Here is a 22,342-nt window from a genome sequence, read left to right as displayed (position 1 = left end):
CCCAGGAACAAGGAGTCCTGAAGCCACACCTCCCACTTGTACTTACCAGTTCTGGCATCTAGAAAGAGCAGGGCTGTGCTTAAGCCATGAGTTTGTGACATCAGCACTTGAAGGGGAAGCCAAGGACTCAGCCCTTTGACACTCTTTTTTTCTTCCAGTTTTTGGTTTGCACAAGAGGGGACTAGGATTTTAAAGCAATTCCCACAGCCTAATGATGGTATTAAAGATAAACACTAGTTACCATAAGGAAGTCTCACCACTTGGGGCACTTCAGGCCAGCTGAAGCCCATTTTGCTGCTGGCCACCCTCACTGCAACTCTAGCCTGACTGTGTGTGCAGGACACATGGGAACAATCAGTGCACAGAAGACCCCCAGAGAGTGAAAGAGACATGCCAGAGGAGAGGGCCCCTTCTCTTATTTCCTCTCCCAAATAAAGGACAGAGTCGCTCTGATACAATTCTCTTTATACACATTTTATATAGAGATATAAAAAAAAGTTCTAAAAATATCCAAACATTTCACCCAAACCAACCGGCTCAGACTAGTGGGCCCGAGGACCAGAAACGTTCCCATTGCCCATTCCAGCTGGCAACTCGCTATAGGAGAGATCAGGAAACAACAGTATATGAGACAGTCCAGCAAGAGGGCAGGTCCATCCTTCTGCTTCTGGCAAGGCCCCGTTTCGTCACTTGTCCTTCCTCCAGGTGCAGTGTGAGGCATTGTGGTTTGTGTGTTGGTAAGAGACCTATTTCCTATATGCCAGCGGAGGAGGAGCCTACCCAGACTGGGAACTGTCACAAGAACTATTTGTACCTCCTGCGTTCCTATAGCAGCTTGGTTTGTGTCCATGTACTTATACTGGAAGGTAGGTAAGTGGGGAGTGGCAGTGAGACGCAATCATATGCTCATGAGCAGCCATCATTACAGGCACCCAAAGAGTAACCCCCCAAGCCTAGGTGGCCAAACTCTGGCCCCTGCTGTCCGGGAAACTGGAATCAGGCACTGTTTATAATGAGGCTGGAAACAGCAGAGGTTCCCTTTGGCACTGGGTCACTACCCCAAGGGGCAGTAAAAGGCTAAGGCTGCAGCAATCCTTCCCTTGGATCATGCCCCAGTGAGTAAAGTGGGACTTCTAAGCAGACCTGCCTAGAGCTGTTCCCTAAGATGCTGCAGCAAGACGGGAAGAGAAGGTTGCCATCATCTAATTCTAGCTGGGATCTCCTTGAGAGCTCTGCTGCTTTGCAGAGCATCTCCCTTCCAGCACCTAGACATAAACAGGCTCTGGCTCCCAGCTGGACAAGTGGCACTCTGAGTGAGGAGAGGGAGGGGTGCGGGAACTGGCAGCAATAACTTTTTATTTAAAAAAACCCCTTTTGGTACAAAAAACCACCAGGAGGGAGATGTCCCTCTTCCCCCATTGGGGGAAAAAAAGTAAAAGATAGATAGGCAGCTCATTGCAGCTGCAGGATGGGATGGCCAAGCAAGCCTTCCTGTCCCTCCTTCATATCATGGCAATGCTCTCAGGGTTACAGTTGAGGTGTGTGGAGGTGCTGCTGCTCCCTGGGGACTTGCACCCCCTGCTGTTCGAATGCTGCAGCGCAGCCACCAAGGTGTCGTTGGAGACAGCACCAAACTCATAGGTGAAAGTGCCGTAGAAGACCAGGATGTCAATGACAAACAGCCATTCGCAGATGGCAGCCAGATGCTGCAGGAGGAAGCTCTCGTGGATGAAGAAGATGCCACCTGACAGAATTGGGGTTAAAGGAAAGGCACGAGAGCTTGGGAGTTCCAAAAGCAGAAGAGGGGAAGGGGACTGTGACAGTGGAAGAAGATGGCATGCCCAGTTAAGTTGAGCAATTAGGTGCCGCTAAACTTTGACTGCACACTGCAGGGAATGTGATCCCTTATTGTTTGGATTGCAAGGTGAGGTTTCTCTGTGCAATGATGGCAGCATACAGTCCACAAACAGACCAGCATCCCAAACCCCTTGTCTGAAGCAATGGACTAGCACAGCTGGCTTGCTTCAACTATTCTTGTGCTGACCACAAGCAAGGGCATGTATGGTGGGGCAGTGCAGTGGTAACAAAGGGCGTCTCCAGTAAAACTGACTGGATAGCAGATGACTGGGAAGGCCTGAGACTTTGGAAGAGGAGACAATAGTGGTCTTGGCCAGTGGTCCAAATCAGTATGAGGCAGCTTCATATGGTGCCACACAGTCTCTGGTCTATGGGAGTACTTTCCAGACGCAACGCTCTCCTTCCCTCCTCCTATCCCTCCAAGTGACCTGGCACTTGTTACCAGAAAAGGATACTGAGGACAAGAGAGATTAAGGCCACAATAGTAAGAAAGACGCGGAGATGCGCCATCCAGAAGTCCAGGGCAGAGACTGCAACGTGATAGGTGAGGACACACTGCAGGCAGACAAACAGCAGGCCAGCTGGGAAGGCAACACCAGCTCCAATGTAGTGAAGGGATCTGGCATAGTCCACCTATGGAACAGGGAAAAGCCAAACAGAGGCACTGAAGGCATTTTGCTGTACTCTTGCCTCCAGCAAAAAAAAAACTCTTTCCCAGAAAAAGAAGACAGGTTTGGCATCTTCTTAGGCCAGAAAAAAATCACTGGGGGGGGGGGGGAGGAAAGGTCCCCTGTGCAAGCACCAGTCGTTTCTGACTCTGGGGTGACGTTGCTTTCACAACGTTTTCACGGCAGACTTTTTTACAGGGTAGTTTGCCATTACCTTCCCCAGTCTTTTATACTTTCTCCCCAGCAAGCTGGGTACTCATTTTACTGACCTCGGAAGGATGGAAGGCTGAGTCAACCTTGGGCCGGCTACCTGAATCCAGCTTCTGCCAGAATCGAACTCAGGTCGTGAGCAGAGAGTTCAGACCACAGTACTGCAGTACTGCTGCTTTACCACTCTGTGCCACGGGGGAGCCTCCCTTTTACCCCCCCCCCCTTTTTGGGATTGGCTGCATACAATTGAATTGGTATCTCTTCTTGCACAGTATGAAGAAGATTTGGTTTTTTCTCTACCCACTTTTCTCTACCCTATGGACTGTTAATGTGGTTTACAATCACCTTCTCTTCCCCTCCCCACAACAGTCACTTTGTGAGATAGACCCGGCTGAGGGAGTCCTGAGAGACCAGCCCAAGGTTTCCCAGCAGGCTTCATGTGGAGAAGTGGGGAGACAAACCTGGTTATCAAGATTAGAAGCTGCTGCTCTTAACCACTACACCATGCTGGTGAACAACAGTTGTGAAAGAGAAGCTTACTCTGCCACCCACCACCTCGTTTAACAGTACCAACTACAACTCTGTCCCAAAGCTGGAATGCAACAGCAACCCTTGTTCTGCTTCCTACACTAGACACCAACTGATCTAGGAGCTTCTCCCTTCTACTGCCCTCTGTTCCAGCATGGGCCAAAATCCATCTTCCCCAATGACAGGGGAAATGGGTCATCCTTGATGAGAAGGGACTGTACAAAAACTTTCCCCAAGGACTGCTTTCCTACCTGGAGCACAACCCATCACCCCTCTCCCACCTTGTTCACCAACCTGGAAATTGCCAACCATGACCAAGCCTGCAGCGTTGGTGCAGCCTGTGATCAGTGCTGTGGTGTTCACCCAGGAGCTGTGGCTCTGCTCTATCAGCTGCCCATAGCGTAGGAAACAGATCACCACCACTGTTGGAGGAAGCAAGAGAGACAGTTTGGATTCTTAGGTATCAGACATGCTGCTTCAAGTCTGTTTGAAAGAAAACAAAGCAGCACAGGAGGTTGGTTTTCAAAGTGGCTGTCTTTTTATATCTCATAAGGCTGTGCTGCAATTCCTCGAGAGTGCAAAAAGGTCCAAAAAGTAAACCTCTAGCTCTTAAAATGGCAAAGACATCACTGAAAATGCATGGCCTATGATTGGTGGAATCTCAAAAGCCAAAGAGGTAACTGAACAAAAACCCTTGAGTAGCAAGCTCTTCAGCATGTAAGTACAATAAGCCCTGAAGCTGAATGAATACTCCCAGGAAACACTCTGTCACCCTTCAGGATGCCCCTCCCAGGTCACCTCTGCCTCTTGAGCAATCAGGCAGGGTTTTTTTCCTCAAGTCCCACAAGCCAGTATAGCATCAACTGCCAAGCAGATACAGTTTCCTCTGCAGCGAGACTTCCTGTACTCCCTCTTGAAGATCTGGCACTCACTCTGGAAAATTTTGCTCAGCTGCAAACCTCTTCCAAGCAGTAAATATTTTAGGAAGGAAGGAGACACAGTGCCAATAAGCTGCATGGGAAAAAAGCTGGCTAGCTAGCTTAAGGGTTGGTGCCACTGGCCAGCTTTCCATCTTCCTAGCCAAGTTGTCAAAGGTTGGCAAAATGGTGAAGTACTTACCCATAAAAGCCCCAACATTTCCAATAAGGCTGAAAAGGCAACTTTCAGGAGGGTAAGTACCACATTTACTGCAAGAAAAAGAAAAATAGTTACCGCGATTGAGAGGAACCACCACAAATGCATTCACCCTCCCAAACCACTGTCCAATATATGACCTTAAGAACATAAGAGAAGCCATGTTAGATCAGGCCAATGGCCCATCCAGTCCAACACTCTGTGTCACACAGTGGCCAAAAAAAATTATATATATATATATACACACACACTGTGGCTAATAGCCACTGATGGACCTCTGCTCCATATTTTTATCTAACCCCCTCTTGAAGGTGGCTATGCTTGTGGCCGCCACCACCTCCTGTGGCAGTGAATTCCACATGTTAATCACCCTTTGGGTGAAGAAGTACTTCCTTTTATCCATTTTAACCTGTCTGCTCAGCAATTTCACCGAATGCCCATGAGTTCTTGTACTGTGAGAAAGGGAGAAAAGTACTTCTTTCTCTACTTTCTCCATCCCATGCATTATCTTGTAAACCTCTATCATGTCACCCCGCAGTTGATGTTTCTCCAAGCTAAGAGCCCCAAGTGTTTCAACCTTTCTTCATAGGGAAAGTGTTCCAGCCCTTTAATCATTCTAGTTGCCCTTTTCTGGACTTTCTCCAATGCTATAATACCCTTTTTGAGGTGCAGTGACCAGAACTGCACACAGTACTCCAAATGAGAACGCACCATTGATTTATACAGGGGCATTATGATACTGGCTGATTTGTTTTCAATTCCCTTCCTAATAATTCCCAGCATGGCGTTGGCCTTTTTTATTGCAAACGCACACTGTCTTGACATTTTCAGTGAGTTATCTACCACGACCCCAAGATCTCTCTCTTGGTCAGTCTCTGCCAGTTCACACCCCATCAACTTGTATTTGTAGCTGGGATTCTTGACCCCAATGTGCATTACTTTGCACTTGGCCACATTGAACACCTGAATGTAAGACCTTCTAACACCTGAATGTAAGAGCCCCATGGAACAGAGTGGTAAGCTGCAGTACTGCAGTCCAAGCTGTACTCACGACCTGAGTTTGATCCCGGCAGAAGCTGGGTTCAGGTAGCCGGCTCAAGGTTGACTCAGCCTTCCATCCTTCCGAGGTCAGTAAAATGAGTAAAGTGTAGATGACTGGGGAAGGCAATGGCAAACCACCCCATAAAAAGTCTGCCATAAAAACATCATGATGTGACGTCACCCCAGAGTCAGAAATGACTACACAGGGGACTACGTTTACCTTTTTAACACATGCATAAGACACCATGCTTAGCAAAGCTACTGTTTCTGCCTCTGCTGTACCTAAGGTGTTCTCCAGGCCCGAACTGGCTTGTCCCCAGGGATGCAGGGACTGCTGCCCTCCCATTTTTAAAGATTCAAGCTTCTTTCCTCCTCACCTAATTAAAGGGATATCCTCCAAGGTGCAGCAGCTTTTTGGGTAGCCACGCTTGGCAGATTCAGAAGAGCAAGACTCATTGTAGGACCTGCAGCAGTTAGAATACATTAAACTGGAGTTGTAGAAATCTCTGGGTATAAGGAAACACATGGAACACAATAGATCTCAAAGGATTTTATCCTTCTGCATGATGAAAAGGCTCACCAGTTCTCAACAGGGCACACATGGTGATTCATCACTGCCATGGCATATCTGTGAGGAGCAGAAAGAGCAGGACTTACCATGCAGAAGAGAGGGTTTCACATTTAAACCACAGAGTAGCAAGCATGCATTAAAATAGCAGTATATAATAGGCAAGATGAAAAAAAGCAATTATTCAAAGAATAATATATTCCACCTCCCCCATCTTTTCAACCTAACTTCCCAAAGTTATATGTGTTCTATTAGTTAAAAGCAGCCACCAGGCAGTTTAAATATGATCAATGAACCAATATGGTGCAGGACTTATTACAAATGTCTCTTAAATGAGTTCAAATGAAGTGAATGGGAAAACAATTTTCTAGGATGCCCATGTAGCCTTTTACAGAGGGGAATTTATAACTAAGGGAGACTTCCTGAAGATATAAAGGCCAAGATCAACAGTGAACTCTTCTGCTTGCCCAGCTGTAACAGAGACAAAGCCAAGCCTCTCCTCTTCTTCCTTGTCCATCAGCAGGCCTACTGGATGCTTTGAAAAGGGTAATAGGACCAGTTCAAGAATGCAGCTGTTCCCACCCATAAAAGATTGGGGCACAACACCAGCTTAGGGGAAGATGGCAAGCCTAGCACTGACTAGATGTCAGGAAGGAATTTGTGTTGCTTTTTATTCTGCTTTAAGGTCCCATTACCCTCTCCTTTGGAATCCATTCTATTTCTGACTTGGATTGGATGGCCCTGATTTCCATCCTCTGGGGCCTTGTTTACACAGCCAATTGTCTTGAGACACAATTGCTGATTTGTTCATAGAAGCTGGAATTGAAAATCGTCAGTCATTCCACACAATAGGGATTCTAGGCTCATCACCTTTCTCTCAGGGGGTTAAGTTGTAGTAAAAGGTGTACATCAACAGTTAGATGATTCCACCAAGACAAATGTTAGGGAAAATTTCCAGCCCTTGAAAGAACTTAGGAGCTGCCTTCGCCAACCATTTTTAAAATTTGTTTTTACCAGAAACGGGTGTGCCTCTGGGAATATCACCTTTGGCCTCTGCAAGCTCAACTTCGATGGCTGTCTCCAGTTCTACAATGATAAGTCATTCTTGAACTTCTGCTTGCATATTTGTTGCCAAGTTCTGCCCCTACTTAGAGGCCTCTACACATAAATATGTCAGAGGAAGGAAATCTGCTTGCTTCTGAAGAGCAGTCTCACCAACATGAAAAGTCATCAAGACCAGACTAATTCAAACCAGAAGAAAGGGGGGCTGGTCACAGTCACAGAGACCGACTGTCTGTCCTTTGTTCTGGGATGTAATCTACCTCACAAATGCCAGGACAGGATCAGGCTTGTAGCCTTCTGGGTTAGAGATTATTTGCAGTTTTGTACTAAAAATGCCCTGTATCTGGATCAGGGTTCCTGTGACTACATGAGCATTTCGATCTCTTCTCCCATATGAATCTGTTCATTTGTACAGGGTATTTTTGCTTATGCATTACCAGCACTTCGCATATGATCCAGGAAGGTGACTTACACTTTCCCACAGCTGTGTAGTCTTGACTGCACAAAGCAATTGTCAGTGGCAAGCACACCAATGCTCCAAAACTTGACGTGGCCTAAGAGCCACAACATTTTACCCAAACTGACTCTCAGTGACTGATGTTAGCATTATATGGGAGAACTAAACTTGCTTTCTTAGAAACCAAAGCGTAGCACTGCTACCACTGATCCCTTGGAACAGAGCAGGCTCATGACCTGAACTACAATACGTGGCAAAGTCATCTTGAAGAGGTGAGCTGCATATCAATATTTCTAATGGTTCTTTCTCTCACATACAGAGTTCCCCTCTGTGGCTGCAGAAAGGTACTGCAGGGTAAGCTAAGGACACATCTAGTTTTCTGGTTCTTTGTAGAGATGAAGACAATCCACTATTGTGAAGCAGCCGCAATGAGGAATCCCTCTTTCACTTGGAACATGTTTGTCCCTGTGAAATTGTGGGAGGATGTGCCTTTCATGTTCAAACAGCTGCTGCCATTTCTCCAAGGGGAAACATACCCACTTTGGTGCTAGACAGCAGTAGGAAGCATAGTATTTATATCTGCTGCTGGAAGCACTTAAATATTAAACATGTTGAAGCGCAACACACACCAATGTGGGTGAATTCTGTAAATCATGTGCTGCCTCACAGCAATCAGTATAGGACACCTGTACCCTTTAAATAATATTAAAATACAGGTATACCTAAACAGGGATATTCCCAGATGTTTTCAGACTATATTCAGATAAGCAAGACATATAAAGCAGGAGAACAATCTAGAACTGGGGGGAGGAGTTTAGATCTCTCAATTTGAGATCTGAAGCAGGAAAAGATTACAGTTTGAAAATGATTACACCTTTATAAGGCACAGCCATCATAGCAGCTTTGTTTAACAGTATCCTTCAGGAAGTCAGTCTTCCAGCACAAACCCCAAAACAGATTCTTATAGCAAGAGATCACAGCGCGGGGGGGAGGAAACAATCCGATGCTTAACTGACATAACCTACAAGTCAACCATACATTGTTTCCCTTTCTACAGACAAAAAAAATCAAGGCAAAGAAGACAGCAAGTCTTACACAATCCATATTCCAGTGATTGAGAAGGCAGAGAGGCTAATGGGGAGGACGATCCACGCTGTCATTAGTGTGTCCAGGTACACAACAGGTATGTGGGGGAGGGGGAAATTCAGATGAGGGGGGAGGGGAGGGGAGAGGAAAGGGAAGGGGAAGAGGCAGGTGGGCACCAGCTACTAGTAAAAGCCTCCTACTGGAACCATTAGAAAGCCCCTCCTGGAAGAGAAGCAGAGAGAAGGATTAGTTGAGGACAAACTGAAAGATTTGCCACAAAGACATCTATTTAGTTGGGATAAGTAAAGGTACTACAGTGCCAGAGTCCCTTTGCCTATCTCAAGTTTCATTTCAGTAGAAGTAGCTTCTAAAATCCTTTGCAAACACACAAGCAAGCCAAAATCTGAGGAAAAAAATGCATCATCATAAATCAGCCACAATGGGTCCCTGTTCTGGCCCTGTTCCAAATCATCAGCATTAATGTGTGCAATCCTTCATTTAATCCCACTTGATGCCATTGTGAATCAGTCCTAACTCAGATAACATCATGATATAGTGTGTTGAACAAAGCATCACAAAGAAATTCTGGAGTCCAGTGGCACCTTTAAGACCAACAAAGTTTTATTTAAGATGTGAGCTTTCATGTGCTTGCATGCTTCCAAACTGTGCATGCATATACAATACAATACATAAACTTTATTGGTCGTAAAGGTGCCACTGGACTCAAAATTTGTTCCACCGCTTCAGACCAACATGGTTGACCACCTGGATTAAAACAGCATACAGTGACCATTAAATGGGTAGCTGCGGTAAGCTGCTAGAAAACTGGTTTCACGTGGCAAAGGTCAAACATTCAACCTCATACTCTCACTTCATAATGCAATACTTTCTCTTTTACAGTTTTTGCACTCTTACAGCAACAATTTACTTCCTAGCCTATAGCAGCCTTAGTTCTCCTTCAGCCACTCAGTGGCATCTTTATCAAGCCTAGTAGATCCTGCTACACAGACTACTGCTGACATGGCAGTCCCAAGACTCTCACTGAATGGTGGTAGCTTGTTGCCTTGCTGTGGAGAAAACTGGGTTCCCAGCCAGATACCTATCTCCATTTCTCCAGATCTGTGCTTTCTGAGATCTTGGGTCTTCAGGGAATGCTTAGGATTAGAGGCACTTTTGTGTGTGTGTATCTGCACCTGGAAGTCATGTTGACCTCTGGTGACTGACCCGACTGGGGGCCTGGAGGATACTGTGGCCGAAAGCCTGCTTCTGTCCTCTCAACTGGGTATTTCAAGGACTGTCTCTCAGATAAGTACTAACCACAGTTGACCCTGCTTAGCTTCTGAGATCAGGCTTGCCTGGACTATCCAGGTCAGGGCTAGAAGCACCTCTTTCAAAATATGTTTCATCTCATGCTTCCTAAAAATGCCACTTAGTAAGGACTGTGCATAGAACAAAGCCAACAGCAGGACGAGGTGCTCCCCACTCCTGTCTTGGAAGCATCTCCTGCTTGGCAAGGACAGCTGAATGGTCACTAGGTATCCAGTGAAAATAAAAGACACCTTTCAGCCATAGGGTTACAGCATCTTGCTTTTCACACAGGCAATGAATGGTATCACTTATGACCTAATGCATCTTGTGAACTGCATTGAGGACTAAAAGTTTAACCAAATACATAAAATAAACCTCCAGGCTCAATAAAGCTGCTTGTGCTCATTAAATCACATTTAGAGAAAATTAATCATGTGACTAGAAAAGTATAGCTTTGAGCTATCCCAGGTTCTCCAAAACAGCATTCATATTATTCCAAAACATTCCAGTGAGCCTATTTATACCTAAGGCACCCCCCCCACACACACACACAAGCACCCAGTTTAGCTGGAACCTAAGATCCTCTAGTGAATGTAGTTGTTTTTGCTGCTGCAAACTTTTAAAATGATGCAGATGTGAAATGTGGAACACATTTTATTTAATACTGAGTTGCTTAGTACAGTTGATCTCACACCCTCATAGAAAATGGCTTCACCATGTCCATTTTAGAAAATGCTATTCTCTGATAGGAATCCTTACTGTTCAGCAACATTCTAAAGTATCGGGCACAAAATTGAATGGAATAACCACTTTACATAGTTCAATTTCCTAATCACTCATGTATGCCATCCAGTATTTCATAAGTTTTGTATACAATCACATAGGAATTTCCAAGTTCAGCTCCTAGCATCTCCTGTTAAAAGACCACAGGCAGCCAACTATGGGAAAGATCCTTTTCCTCTTGAAGCTCTGGAAAATCTTTGTCAGTCAGAGAAAACAACACTACTCTACATGGACCAATGCTCTAATGTTATTCATTAGACCACTGGTCCATCTAGATTAGTGTTCTTTTCTCTTTATGTTTAAATATTTAATTCCTATCTGTAGCCCAATAAGCACATCTTCTGGAATTCCCACATTTCTTTGGGGCTATCCTGCAAAACAGTATTTTAAGATTTTCAAAAATCCTTAATTGGCAGTGGTTGTTTCAAATTCCATCTGTTCCAGTTCTGAGATTGCTGTATATCTCATGATGTCTTGCTTGCCAAAGTATTCCCTCTGTTCTAATTTCTCCTTGTCCTAAACATGCACTGGATAAAGTATTAGTAACTACTGACTCATCTTAAGGCAATACTTCACGTGCAGTTGGCATTTCTGTTAGAATTATTTATTTATTACTTTACATTTATATCCCGCCCTCTCCGCAAGCGGACTCAGGGCGGCTTACAACATCATAAAAACAATCAATTCAATAAAACATATAAAACCATAATTTACTTATCAATTTTAAAACTATTAGCGCTGTCTAAGTCCAATCTAGGCGGTATTGACTTCTGACTATGATCGCCAGCATTCTGTAGGATGTCCGGTGGCAGCCCATTTTCAATCAACCACAAAAGCCTGTTTAAACAGTTCAGTCTTACATGCCCTGCGGAATGCCGACAAATCCCGCAGGGCCCTTATAGCTTCTGGGAGGGTGTTCCAAAGTTCTGGTGCTGCCACCGAAAAAGCCCTGGATCTCGTTATGCATAACTTGGCTTCTTTTGGGCCAGGGGCAGACAGCAGATTTTTTGTCCCTGATCGCAGTGCTCTCTGGGGGATATATGGGGAAAGGCGGTCCCATAGATAGGCAGGTCCCTGACCATAAAGGGCCATAAAGAAGTTATAGGATACTTGAAGGAACACAGTGTTTTGACAATTGCCTCCAGTAGTCAGAGAACTGCTTCAAAAGCCACTGTTTTCCCATAGATCAGTGAGATCTCATGCATCCAAACATACCTTTATTTCTGTTTGAATATAGTTCAACTTGTCTGAGCTTTTGAACCATGTACAGGTTTAACAAGAAATGTGGCATGTCTGCCACAGTACTGCAACTAATCCCAAAACCTGGTATGTACAGTCATTCACAGCTTTTTCGCATTGTAACACTTCAACACATGAACTTTCATTTGTAGAATCTTTAGTTGCTGAAACCGTTTCATAAATTGATAGCCAAATTCATCATCTTGGGCCAGTCAGATCACCACTGCCATGTTTAAGAATGACTGCCTAGCAAAAGGTTATCTTCTCTTAGAAATCAATATAGATCATCCTTTGGACTGAGCATTTCAACTAAGGCCTCTTAGATTTTAAGATACTGTATGTCTTACTCTTGTTTCTGACACAGCATGTATGCGTTCTCTTAGAAGTGAGCAGTTTCACATCTCTTGGACTGAAAAAAAATCATCTAATTTCTGTACCAACATTTTTTCACACAGTTCAATACCACAGGACACTTAGGAGGCACATGAGTTACAAGCAGTATTTGTGAATCTATTTTTAATTTGGTAAACAGCCAAGGCTTTGAAAAAATGTCTTCCTAATCTGAATGAACATTCCACTGCTCTTTTGCATGTTTCTATTAACTTTTATATCACACTTACATTAGTCATGAGCCTCAGACCCAGTTACAGCCTGTGTATCAAAATCTACTAGCTGGGATTTTAGTACAGGGGTGTCAAACATGCAGCTGTATCAGGCCCCTGAGCAACTGGCTATCATCTGCTGCCTTCTCCCTCTCTCTTGCTTCCTTCTGCATCACAGCCTGCTTTGCCAGGCTTGCTCACTTGCACAGGAGCTACAGAGGAAAGCCTCTATTTTCTCCATTTGCTGAGGCGCCTCCTTTGGAGAGGAAAGGGGGGGGAGGATAGCTTGCTTTGCCAGGCTCTCTTAATCGCACAGCAGAGCTACTGAGCCAGGCCTTTCTTCCTTCTATTGGCTGAGGCTCCTCCCCCTCCTGGTCACCTGGGGAAGGAAGGAAAGAGCCAAAGCTTCCTTTGCCCAGCTTCCTGGATCCCATGGGAGAGATACAAAGAAAGCAGCTTTAAGACCTAGTGCTAATTTTTAATCAAGTTTTATTTTAAGTTTTTAAAAAAAATCTTTAATTGTGTTTGTCTGCGTCCTTTATAAAGCCTATCTCCGCTACCTGGCATTACATTTTATGACACACATGGCCCAGACTGACAAGGTCTCATTTATGTCAGATTCAGCCCTCATAACAAACAGGTTTGACATCCCTGTTTAAGTAGATAGGACATCTCAGTAACTGCTGTTCAGATTACGGTATATTTATCAATTGTTTGCAGTTGTTTCCCAGTGGGCATTACTGACTTATTAATGCAGAAATGATTCAGCTAGCAATGATTTCTAGTTTTGCAAGTCTATGTTAGACATATGTCTGATTTCTAGTTTTACACATTTTGACAGTTATTAATATTTGCCACATTTATTGCATTGTTTTCAATATGCTGGACCAAAATATATGCTATGGCTGCAATGCCCCATGTGGCAAGTTCTCTGTGCATAATTCTGTAGCCCTTATTTCTGTTTGGAGCTTTCATTAGTGCTAGTGCTTATTTTGCTCTGTCTTTTTTTATATTACTTTTGCCCTCTAGATCTTTTGCCTGCTTTTCTACTGTCTACAACTGCTTTGTCTGTATCGCCTGCATACTGTAGAACTAAATCTATTTCAGTAATCTGGCTTTCTATCAGACTTTATGCCACACACACTGAGATCTTTTACTAAGCAAGTCACACAACTCCCCAAATTCACAAGTGTGTGCTAACAGCTTTAGATCTATCATATATTGTTCTAGATTTTCTCTTTAATGCCAGTGTAACTGAATAACGTATCTTTTATATAAACAAGCTGTTCTTGGTGCACATTGTGTTTCCAATGCAAGTATTAAAAGTTTATTTTTCTCCTATCTACAGCGTCATCACTGGAAAATAGTATATACCTCTTGCCATGTGAAAAACAGTGCTGACTGAAGTCTATCATTTTCCTTGCAATCCTCACTTGCAGTGTGGTACAGCTCACCCCCTTGGTTGCGGGGGATGTGTGTGAGAGTGTTTCCACTTGAGAATTTCCTTCCAAGAACAACTTCCTGAAGCCTGCCACTGGTCCTTTATTTGCTTCTCTGTCTTACTTCCAGTTCCTGTTTAATCTAAAATGATGTCTGCTATCCTGTGGTTCAATGCTGCTGGTGTTCCTTCCCTCCGTGCACCCATTGTTGGTTCATGTTATCACTGTGCACACGAACAGCGTATTTATACTAAAAAGAATATGTCCCTTGGCTTTCCAGACCCCCAAACCGGTGCTGGAGAGCTGGCTGACGATTTATTGGTTGAGCATCTTCCATGGGAAAGCTAGCCTGGCTTCCCCGAAGTGATAAGTGGTCTGGCAAAATCACAATGGAAACTTTACCCTCTACCTATTCGCAACCATTCAGTTTGCCTTGAAAAGGAAATGCTTCTCCAGGCCTTCCCCCTTCCGAGCTGCTAGGATTTCCGCAGACTTCCCAGCCAAGACCAACCGATGCATTCCCCACATATTTGGCACAAGATCTCCCTGCCCTGACCCTCGCCTACTACGCAGACTTGCCAAGAGCTACCAGACGAAGATGCCCGCCAGGCCCTCCTCTCCCCACCAAGGCCCAATGCCAACATCCTGCGAAAGCAAACCACACGCCTTGCCCAACCCCAGGCGCCGCAGGGCTGCCTGGCGCCCCAGGAATCCTCCCTTGCAGCCAGGCTGTTGCACCTCAGAAGCTGCGGGCCAAAACCTGCGAGTGCAAGCGTGCAGAGGCACCGGCACGCCGCCCTCGCCTCGCCTCGCGGCCTGGACGCTCCCCCCACCCCGGGCAAAGTTCAACCCACCGGCCTGTGAGCAGAGCGCTCAAGTTTGCCAAGGCCTCCCTCGGGCATGGAAGGCTCCCAAGCCCCGGTGGCTCAGCACGGGCCCGCGGGGTGAGAGAGCGGCAGCCTGGTAGCGCCACTTCAGTCTGGGAGGCCGCGAAGGGCCCTCAGCGCAGCCGCTCTCTCTCTCTCTCAAGGGGCGACGGGGGAGCCGGGTCTCCCGCGGACTCCCTTACCCGGTCCCAGCCGCAGCCTGACGAAGCGCGCCGCCTTCTAGCCCTGGCCGACCGTCAGAGGCAGGCAGGCGAGGCCAGGCCGGCCCCTCCGCCCCCTCTTCCCTAGCCGCCCACCCAAGTGACCAGAACCTCCCCGCCTGCAAAACCGGAGGAGGGGGAGGTGACAGAAAGACACCGAGGCAGATGGGAAATGTAGTCTTGCGCAGCCAGGAAATTCGACCTGGCGTGCGTTTTGAGGCAAAGCGGCTCATGGCGGATCGCCGTCTCCTGTGGGACAGATCGCGCTCGGTACGCAAGGGAGGGCAGCTCAGCCTTACCTGCCTCAACGGAAAGCTGCGCCTCGTCCCCCCGCCCCTATTACTTCAGGTTGTGGTTGCCAAGTCACTCTTGGGGAATACCTGGAGATCTGGGGGCAGAGCCGGGGAGGGGGACTCAGTGGGGCATAATGCCTCAGCCTCCCGCCCCGCGAAGCTGCTGTTTTCTCCAGGACACTGTCACCTGGACATCAGATGGGAGACTTCCAGCCCCTGGCCAGAGGTTGATTATCCTGGCAAGCAAATAAAAGATTTGGCACTGCAATCGTATGCACCCTTACTCCAGTCTAAACCTACTGAAATAAACGTATTTAGACTGCATAGGATTTCCAAATGAGAGACACAAAAAAGGTAGGCCTGCAAGTTCATCACATAATGTAAAAGCCATGTTATTCCCTTTGTTAACAAAAGCAATGTGTTGGTCTTAATAGAACAGGTAACAGAATGGCTTCTTGTAAGTCTGTTGGTGTTTAAGATTGTACTGTTAGGTGCAGAAAAGGTTGCCTGTTGTGGCAGACAACAGCCAGTAACTGCTGGTTCTGGAAGCTGAGTTGAAGAAATGGAAAGTTGGACAACACATCACTGATACGCAGTTTTGTGAACATGCAAAAACTCAATAAAACCAGAATGGTACCCAGAAACAGCATGCCACAAGGTAAACCCAAAGAATAATTTAAACACACATACACCCAACCCAACAAACACTGGTTGTCACCAATAACTCACTATTTAATCCTCTTCAACATCTCATCCAGTGACCTATAGCCTCTACTGGGTAAGGATAATTCTCTTTCACAGACCTGGGGTAGCAGGCTTTTCCTTGCTTACAGACAGCCCTCAATGTAAAACAGCTTCTGGTCAACAACTATGAATCATCCAACAGAAAAAAAAATCCCAGGAACGAAACCTTGGAGCAGCCCTGGATATCCCCATGTGTACAGTCACCCCACGTGGACTCAGTAATATACCATCCTGAACTCATCTGCTTGCAAATAATTAATTTATTGTATGCCATCATGTGCTAATAATGCTATTCTACCATCTTTACTGACCAAATGCTAGTCTCTACATGGCAGAATCAAACTCAGATCTGACATAAACAATCAGAAACATTTTAGTCTTCCTGGACATACTGAGTTGCTATTCCCCCCCTTCCCCCCAAAAAACCCTTTGAAGAAAATATACAATGTGAAAGTGCTGGATTAGAATTCATCAAGAAATTAAATAATATGTCATCTTGGCTTTAAATAGAGACTTGCATTTAAATAGAGACAACCCACTATAATTTCTAATAGCTCAACAGAACTTACTGTAGAAAAAGCCTAACTGGCTCTTAAATTTTTTTTGTCCGTATTATATCTATAGTGTAATTATAAGTATTGGGGGAAAAACAAGTTAGAAGATGAAGAAGATATTGGATTTATATCCCGCCCTCCACTCCGAAGAGTCTCAGAGCAGCTCACAATCTCCTTTACCTTCCTCCCCCACAACAGACACCCTGGGAGGTGGGTGGGGCTGGAGAGGGCTCTCACAGCAGCTGCCCTTTCAAGGACAACCTCTGCCAGAGCTATGGCTGACCCAAGGCCATGCTAGCAGGTGCAAGTGGAGGAGTGGGGAATCAAACCCGGTTCTCCCAGATAAGAGTCTGCACACTTAACCACTACACCAAACTGGCTCTCCAGTTACAAGAAAGAAATTTTTACAGGATACCCTCAGGGATTCAGCCTAGGACTCACCTGCTAAGCTTCTCCTCAACTTTAGAATGCTGCATCTTCTCCCCATGATCTGCTCCATAAGCCAGACACACACACAAAATTCTGAAGGAAATAGAACTTCATTACTTTTACTTGACTTCAGTACATCTGGACATGGAATTCTCCTGAGTCAGTTGACAGCTAAAATGTTTGGACCAACCTCTTGTTGAGGAAGTAAATTTCATCCAATAGATTCTGAGTACTTGAATTGCTTCATAGACTAATCTCAAAGAATATTTGTTTTACAAGTGGGGTACTGTATATGCAGGATAAGGGGACATAGGAAACAAACAGAATTATACTTTTCTTGGGTGTTGCAAACTCCCAGAACACACATGTATCCCAGGATGTGGCTTATAGCTGCAGCAAAGGATATGAACAACAGGACTAACTTCATGTATTTATTTACAATAATGCGGCATATTTCTGAAAATGTTTATTAGTGCACAACAACATTTTTAGCCCAAGAACTCTGCTGAAGGCCAGAAGTAGCTTAGCCAACTGTTTTACAGCATACCACTGCCAATAAAATGCTAGAAGGAAGCCAGCTACACAGTCTTAATGAGATGTTGATCTGGAACCAGTGCATTTTGAAAGAGGATATTCTAGAAAGATACATACATGAGTCAAATCTCAATCTAGACCAGATGTATAACTACTAGGCTCACTGCCACCAACAACCCCATGGAAGCCCAATATCTTCTGTACAGTTCAGCAACTGCTTCTCTGTTGCCTTGTAACTTGTCTTACTCACCTGACAATGTGCTCAAGATCATAACACATTCATTCTGGGGAACTGTATTTGTAAAGCTGCCTGCAGGTCATGGCAAAGTAAAGGCAAATTGAATGCTCAGCTCAGGATAATGTGAAACAATAACATAAAACACGTCTTGGTGTGACTTCATCTAATTTAGACATTCAACAGCCACCAGAGTGAGAACTCACAAGAAGGGATAAAGGATGCTGGGCTAGCATGATATGGAGCTTTGGTTATAATATTCCTCAGGGCTACAAGAGGCCATCTGATAAAGTTTCGGCTAGACCACATCTTCCTGAACAGCTTTCAAAAAGTACCCAGGCCATTTCTGGCTGACATTCTGTTCCTGCAGCCCCAGCTCCTTCCCATCACTCCTTTTAAGCCCAGACAACAATGTCTTTGACTGTTACTAGGAAACAGATGCCTGTAATAAGATTCAGCTAACTCTGAAGGAAGGACAATGGCCTGGCCAACCTTGTTCTAACTCCATCTTAAGACTCAGAAGGCAGCATTAAAGCCTTCATGTACTTTGGCCTATGCAAGAATGTTGAGGGTCTCAAAATGTGCTGCCCTTTCACCTCCTTCCTGGAATCCACATTTGGGGTTACAAGCTTATGTAAACATTGCTCGTTTCATTCTGCACGATGTTAGTCAATGATTGTGTACAGAGGAATGTATAAAATAAAGCAACCACTGTCAAAAAGACGCAAGCAGCATGGACAGACTGGTGCGTGAACCCCAACCCTGAGTCGTGTGACCATTACTACATGTGGCGCAGTGAACAGAGACCCCTCTCACAAACGTCTGGAACAGACCCCTCGGAAGTGCACTTCGTTGTTCTAAACGACCCCTTCATTTGTATGGGAAGGCAGTTCTCGCAAATCCAGCAGAAACACTTGGAGGAGCTGCGGTTCCTCATTTAGAAGTACGGCAGGTCCGTGACTTCTGGGCAACTTCAGACTCTCTTGCAAGAGATCAGTAAGCAATGCCCCTGGTATCTGGAGGGAGGTTCTCTTAAACTTCGGGACTGGGAGAAGATAAGGAAGACCTTTCATACAGAGCCCCGACTCCCGAGCCTCTGTTGAAATTCTGCAAGCCTGGCATAAATGCAGCTATGCAGTAGAAAAATTTATGCCCGTTTCTAGCACAAGCCAGCTCTCCAAAGATTGTCCTCTAAAATGCACTGGTGTCCAACTTGTGCCCCCCGCCCCTCCTCTTCTTCCTCCTCTTTCTCCTCCTCCTCCACCAACGGATCCACCCGTGGGCTCACTATCTAATGCCCCGGGACACATGGTCTGTGAAGTTTTGGAGAAGGAACTTGATCAGGCTAAATTGGAAAATGTCCCAGAATTGGCAGAAATGTTGTCTATTTTCCCTGAACAGTTGACAGGGGAAGAGTTGCCTGACCTTCTATCGGTATGCCCAGTAACCTACGCACAGAATGAGAATGAGCAACAGATTGTTAACTGTGCTGTGTTGCCCCACTCTGTTTTGAGTGAAATTCATAAGGCTATCAGAGACATGGGCATAAGGGGAACTGATGTGCAGAGTCTTTTAGAAGGACTCTCTAATGGATACTCTGTGATTTCTCAAGATTGGAAAAATATGGTAGGTATGATGTTAACTCCTGGACAGTATGTGGTATGGGACAGTGAATATCATAATTTGGCTGATGTTCAAGGGAGTGGCTCCAATGGGACTTATACTGTTGAACAAATATATGGATCTGGACTGTTCCATACTATTAAAGCACAAGTGCTCCCTGTTGCAACCCTTGCTATAGTATCTGAATGTGCTTTACAGGCCTTTGCCAAAGTCCCTACAGAAGGGAGACTAGCCTATAGTTTTGCAACTGTCTGTCAAAAGCCACAAGAGCTCTATTTAGACCTTATCAATTGTTTTCAGGCAGCAATCAAAAGACAGGTTGATAATCCTGACACAGCAGGAGAATTGATGCTGAAATTGGCTAAGGAAAATGCTAATTTGGCTTCAGAAAGAGCCCCGTGGTGCAGAGTGTTAAAGCTGCAGTATTGTAGTCTTGAGTTCTGCTTACAGCCTGAGTTTGATCCTGGCGGAGGCTGGGTTCAGATGGCTGCCTCAAGGTTACTCAGCCTTCTATCCTTCCTAGGATTGGTCAAATGAGTACCCAGTTTGCTGGGGGGGAAAGTGTGAAAGACAAACTTTTCTTTGCAACAGCGCTCAGTGCAACAAACTGAAGTTGTTGCTAGAAAAGCTCTATTTACAAAGGTCTTTCAACTTAATAGTTGACACTTCTATGCATTAAATTTGATTGGCTATATTTTTAATCTTGCAGTTTTTAATTTCTGGCTGTGAGTTAACTTTTTTCATTGCCACAATTCCAAGTCATTCTAATCCTCCTGGCTTGATTGCTCAGGACAATGCCTTTGCTGATAAGGTTTAAAAGGTGTTACATCGCTATTTACTTTTCCTGTCTCAGTCACAGCTATTTTCACCAGAATACCAAAGCATTTGTCAAACAGTTTTCATTAAAGTTTGATCAGGACAATGGTCCATCCAGTCCAGCACTCTGTGTCAGACAGTGACCAATATATGTTTCAGTTTGATGCAGTGGTTAAGTGTGCAAACTCTTATCTGGGAGAGCCAGGTTTGATTCCCCACTCCTCCACTTGTAACTGCTTGAATGGTTTTGGGTCAGTCATAACTCTGGCAGAGGTTGTCCTTGAAAGGGCAGCTGCTATGAGAATCCTCTCAGCCCCACACACCTCACAGGGTGTCTGTTGTGGGGGAGGGAGATAAAGGACATTGTGAGCCACTCTGCAGCTCTTGAATGGAGGGCAGAATATAAATCCAATGTCTTCTTCTACACACACACATATATATATATACTGTGGTTAATAGCAACTGATGGACCTCTGCTCCATATTTTTATCCAGTCCCCTCTTGGGGCTGGCTAAGTTTGTAGCCGCCACCACCTCCTGTAGCAGTGAATTCCACATGTTAATCACCCTTTGGATGAAGAAGTACTTCCTTTTATCTGTTTTAACCTGACTGCTCAACAATTTCATTGAATGCCCACGAGTTCTGTATTGTGAGAAAGGGAGGAAAGTACTTCTTTCTCTACTTTCTCCATCCCATGCATAATCTTGTTAACCTCTTATCATGTCACCCTGCAGTCAATGTTTCTCCAAGCCAAAGCGTCCCAGGTGTTTTAACCTTTCTTCATAGGGAAAGTGTTCTCTAACAAACTCTGGCAAATGGATGTCACACATGTTCCCTCCTTGGCCCCTTTGGAAATTTGTTCATATGTCTGTAGACACCTATTCAGGTGTCTTATGGGCCACTCCTCAAAGAGGGGAGTCTCCCACGCATGTTATTGCTCATCTAATTGCTGCCATCACTGTCCTGGGCAAACCTCAAAAATTCAAGACAGATAATAGCCCTGCCTACTGTTCTGCTGGTTTCCAAGAATTTTATATACAATGGGACATCTGTCTCAGTCATGGTATTCTATATAATTCCACAGGTCAAGCTATTGTGGAACATGCTAATCAGACCTTGAACACCACTCTTCAAAAACAATTAAAAGGAGTGAAAATGAGGGTTCCTACCCAAATGCAATTGAACAATTGAATTTGGCCTTATTAACTTGGCATGGTTCAGTGCCCCTTTGTTAACTGGGGGTGCCGGCATGCTGCTGTGTTTTCTCTTGCAGATCCTTTGTGGGTTCTGGCACTTGGCTAAAGATGGCATGGCATCAGGATCTCCTAAATCCACTTCCCAATTTCAATCTCAGCCCAAACGAGAGATTGTGTAACGCCCACAGACTCAGACAGTTCGTGATGTCATATGGGGGGATGTGAAGCGTCTAACTAATCCAGCTCAACAAACGTTGGAAGAGGCTGGGCGAGAGCCATCCCTGGATAACTTGGTGGCTGCTGTATTTGCACAATGAACAAACTTTGTTGTTTTTGTATATGTATTTTGTCTCCTGTCAAGGCTATCAGTTTTGGAGATCATCTTCAGTTTGACTTTTGGGAACATTTAGCTAACATTAACAATGTTTCACATTTTTGTTTAACACAACACACTGATTTACATGTCATTCCCGTTTGCAAGGCTCCAGGAACTGATACAGCTCTTGGTAAATGTTTAAATGCATCCCAAATCTCTTATGCAACTTCACCCAACTGGCATTCCCACCATAAGCCATTGCATGGTTGCCTACAAACAGATGCCCCTTTGTGGAAATGTAATATAACAATTAATGTAACCAGTAATTATGGCTATATTCCTTTATCACCTGATTGGTTTTCCTCTTGCTTCCATTAAACTTTTAGTTATATTCCTGCTAATATATCTCTTTCTGTATGTTGTTTAAGTCACCTTGCTGTAGTGTTGCCTCAAAGATCCTGGCTTATGGAATCCTCTGCCTCACGCATTAGCAGAGAAACTGTCCCCTTAGACTCTACCTGTGATTCTTCTGA

At 44.9% G+C, this 22,342-nt stretch overlaps 1 protein-coding gene across 1 annotated transcript; it reads right to left on the bottom strand.

Moving 5' to 3' along the window:
- Positions 1-448: 448 nt before the first annotated feature.
- TMEM150A (transmembrane protein 150A) lies at positions 449-15,197 on the bottom strand. Its single transcript, XM_060251757.1, has 8 exons — positions 15,052-15,197; positions 8,621-8,833; positions 6,019-6,066; positions 5,816-5,902; positions 4,383-4,450; positions 3,558-3,685; positions 2,313-2,490; positions 449-1,744 (listed from the first exon to the last, which is right to left on the bottom strand). The coding sequence occupies exons 2-8, from the start codon at positions 8,683-8,685 to the stop codon at positions 1,503-1,505; spliced, it is 816 nt and encodes a 271-aa protein (XP_060107740.1). The 5' UTR covers positions 8,686-8,833; positions 15,052-15,197; the 3' UTR covers positions 449-1,502.
- Positions 15,198-22,342: the final 7,145 nt, after the last annotated feature.

Source organism: Heteronotia binoei, chromosome 12 (assembly GCF_032191835.1).
Source record: "Heteronotia binoei isolate CCM8104 ecotype False Entrance Well chromosome 12, APGP_CSIRO_Hbin_v1, whole genome shotgun sequence".
Classification (NCBI taxonomy): domain Eukaryota; kingdom Metazoa; phylum Chordata; class Lepidosauria; order Squamata; family Gekkonidae; genus Heteronotia; species Heteronotia binoei.
The sequence above is the reverse complement of the archived record's forward strand: the minus strand, read 5'-3'. Positions and strand labels throughout refer to the sequence as shown.